Raw genomic sequence first — 1,140 nt, 5'->3', positions numbered from 1 at the left:
GCAGGCCGGCCGCTGACGGCACATGCAGGTGGATCACGGGCGCCCGGGATTCCCGGGTGTGGCTCTTGAACAGGGCCCTGAAGTAGTCGCTGGAACACGCGAGGAGCGACCTGTGCGCCGGGAACTCGCTGCCCTCGGCCTCCAGAGTCACGTCGCACAGAAAGCCCTCGGCGCGCAGGGCCTGGTAGCCGGTGAGCAGCGCGCCGCCATGAGCTTTGCAGTAAGACAGGAAGTAACTCATGACGCCCAGGGCGGGAAGTGGCCGGGCCGGGGCTGGGGCCAGCCGGGCGCGGCCGGAGACATCCCGGGACACGGCGCCGCCAGGTCCCCCGTGCGAGCCGAAGAGCCCCTAGCAGGGGCCCATTTTTGCCTGCTCAGCTTAAATCCCAGGCCTCCTTCATACAGGTCCGCAGATCTCCCAGTCCCCCTCTCAGAGCAAATCGGGTCGGGGAACGGTTTCCAGAAGCCCCTAGTAGCGGAGGGCACGGCGTTTGGAGTCTTCCGGGAGGTGCAGGGCTCGGTTTCGGCGGCTGCCGAGGCTGCCAGAGCGTTGCCCAAAGCCCTCTCCACGGCCCAGTTTAGGGAGCCCACACCTGCGCGCCAGGGGCCGCAGTGGCCGCGCACCATCACCTGGAAGGGCGGAGCTGCAGGTAGACTGACTCCAGGGGAGTGCTGGATCTCCGACGGCCCAGATGCGCAGATGTGGCCCGACTCGGGCCGTCCGGGAAGTGCGGGGCGAGGGCTCTGACCTCCCGGGGGGTGGACAGGGAGGGTTCTGCGGGCACCCGCGAGGGCCGGGGACAACTAGCTACGGGGCAAGGGGGGTGAGCTTGTTCCGCGCGGAGGATCAAATCAAAGCCTAGGGGATTAAGGAGGGGGGGGGGCTCAGGTCAGCGCGGAGGGTCGGAGGCATGATTGGCCGCAGCACATAACATGCCGGTAGCTCACAGCGACAGGAATAGCGCGCGGCCTCGGCCTTCCCGGCGCGCCCCGCCCCACGCCCCGGCTGCTGGCTGAGAACGGAGGGCCGGGACGCGGGAGCAAGCGGCCCGGGCCTGGGACATGACTCCGGCGACCCCACAAGCCTCCGGTCACCAGCGGGTCCCGGGTACCCGGCTGGGGTGCGGGAGGCGCTCACTG

General features: G+C 69.4%; 1 protein-coding gene across 1 annotated transcript in view; it reads right to left on the bottom strand.

Moving 5' to 3' along the window:
• Positions 1 to 241, bottom strand: part of KLHL34 (kelch like family member 34) — a 1,285-nt gene extending 1,044 nt beyond the window's left edge. The window contains exon 1 of the mRNA XM_024739425.1: positions 18 to 241. Within this exon, the coding sequence (XP_024595193.1) occupies positions 18 to 241 (224 nt within the window). The remainder of the gene's footprint in view (positions 1 to 17) is intronic.
• Between the last annotated feature and the right edge of the window lie 899 nt (positions 242 to 1,140).

This window comes from Neophocaena asiaeorientalis, unplaced genomic scaffold (genome assembly GCF_003031525.2).
Source record: "Neophocaena asiaeorientalis asiaeorientalis breed wild unplaced genomic scaffold, Neophocaena_asiaeorientalis_V1.1 scaffold194, whole genome shotgun sequence".
NCBI classification, from domain to species: Eukaryota; Metazoa; Chordata; class Mammalia; order Artiodactyla; family Phocoenidae; genus Neophocaena; species Neophocaena asiaeorientalis.
The sequence above is the reverse complement of the archived record's forward strand: the minus strand, read 5'-3'. Positions and strand labels throughout refer to the sequence as shown.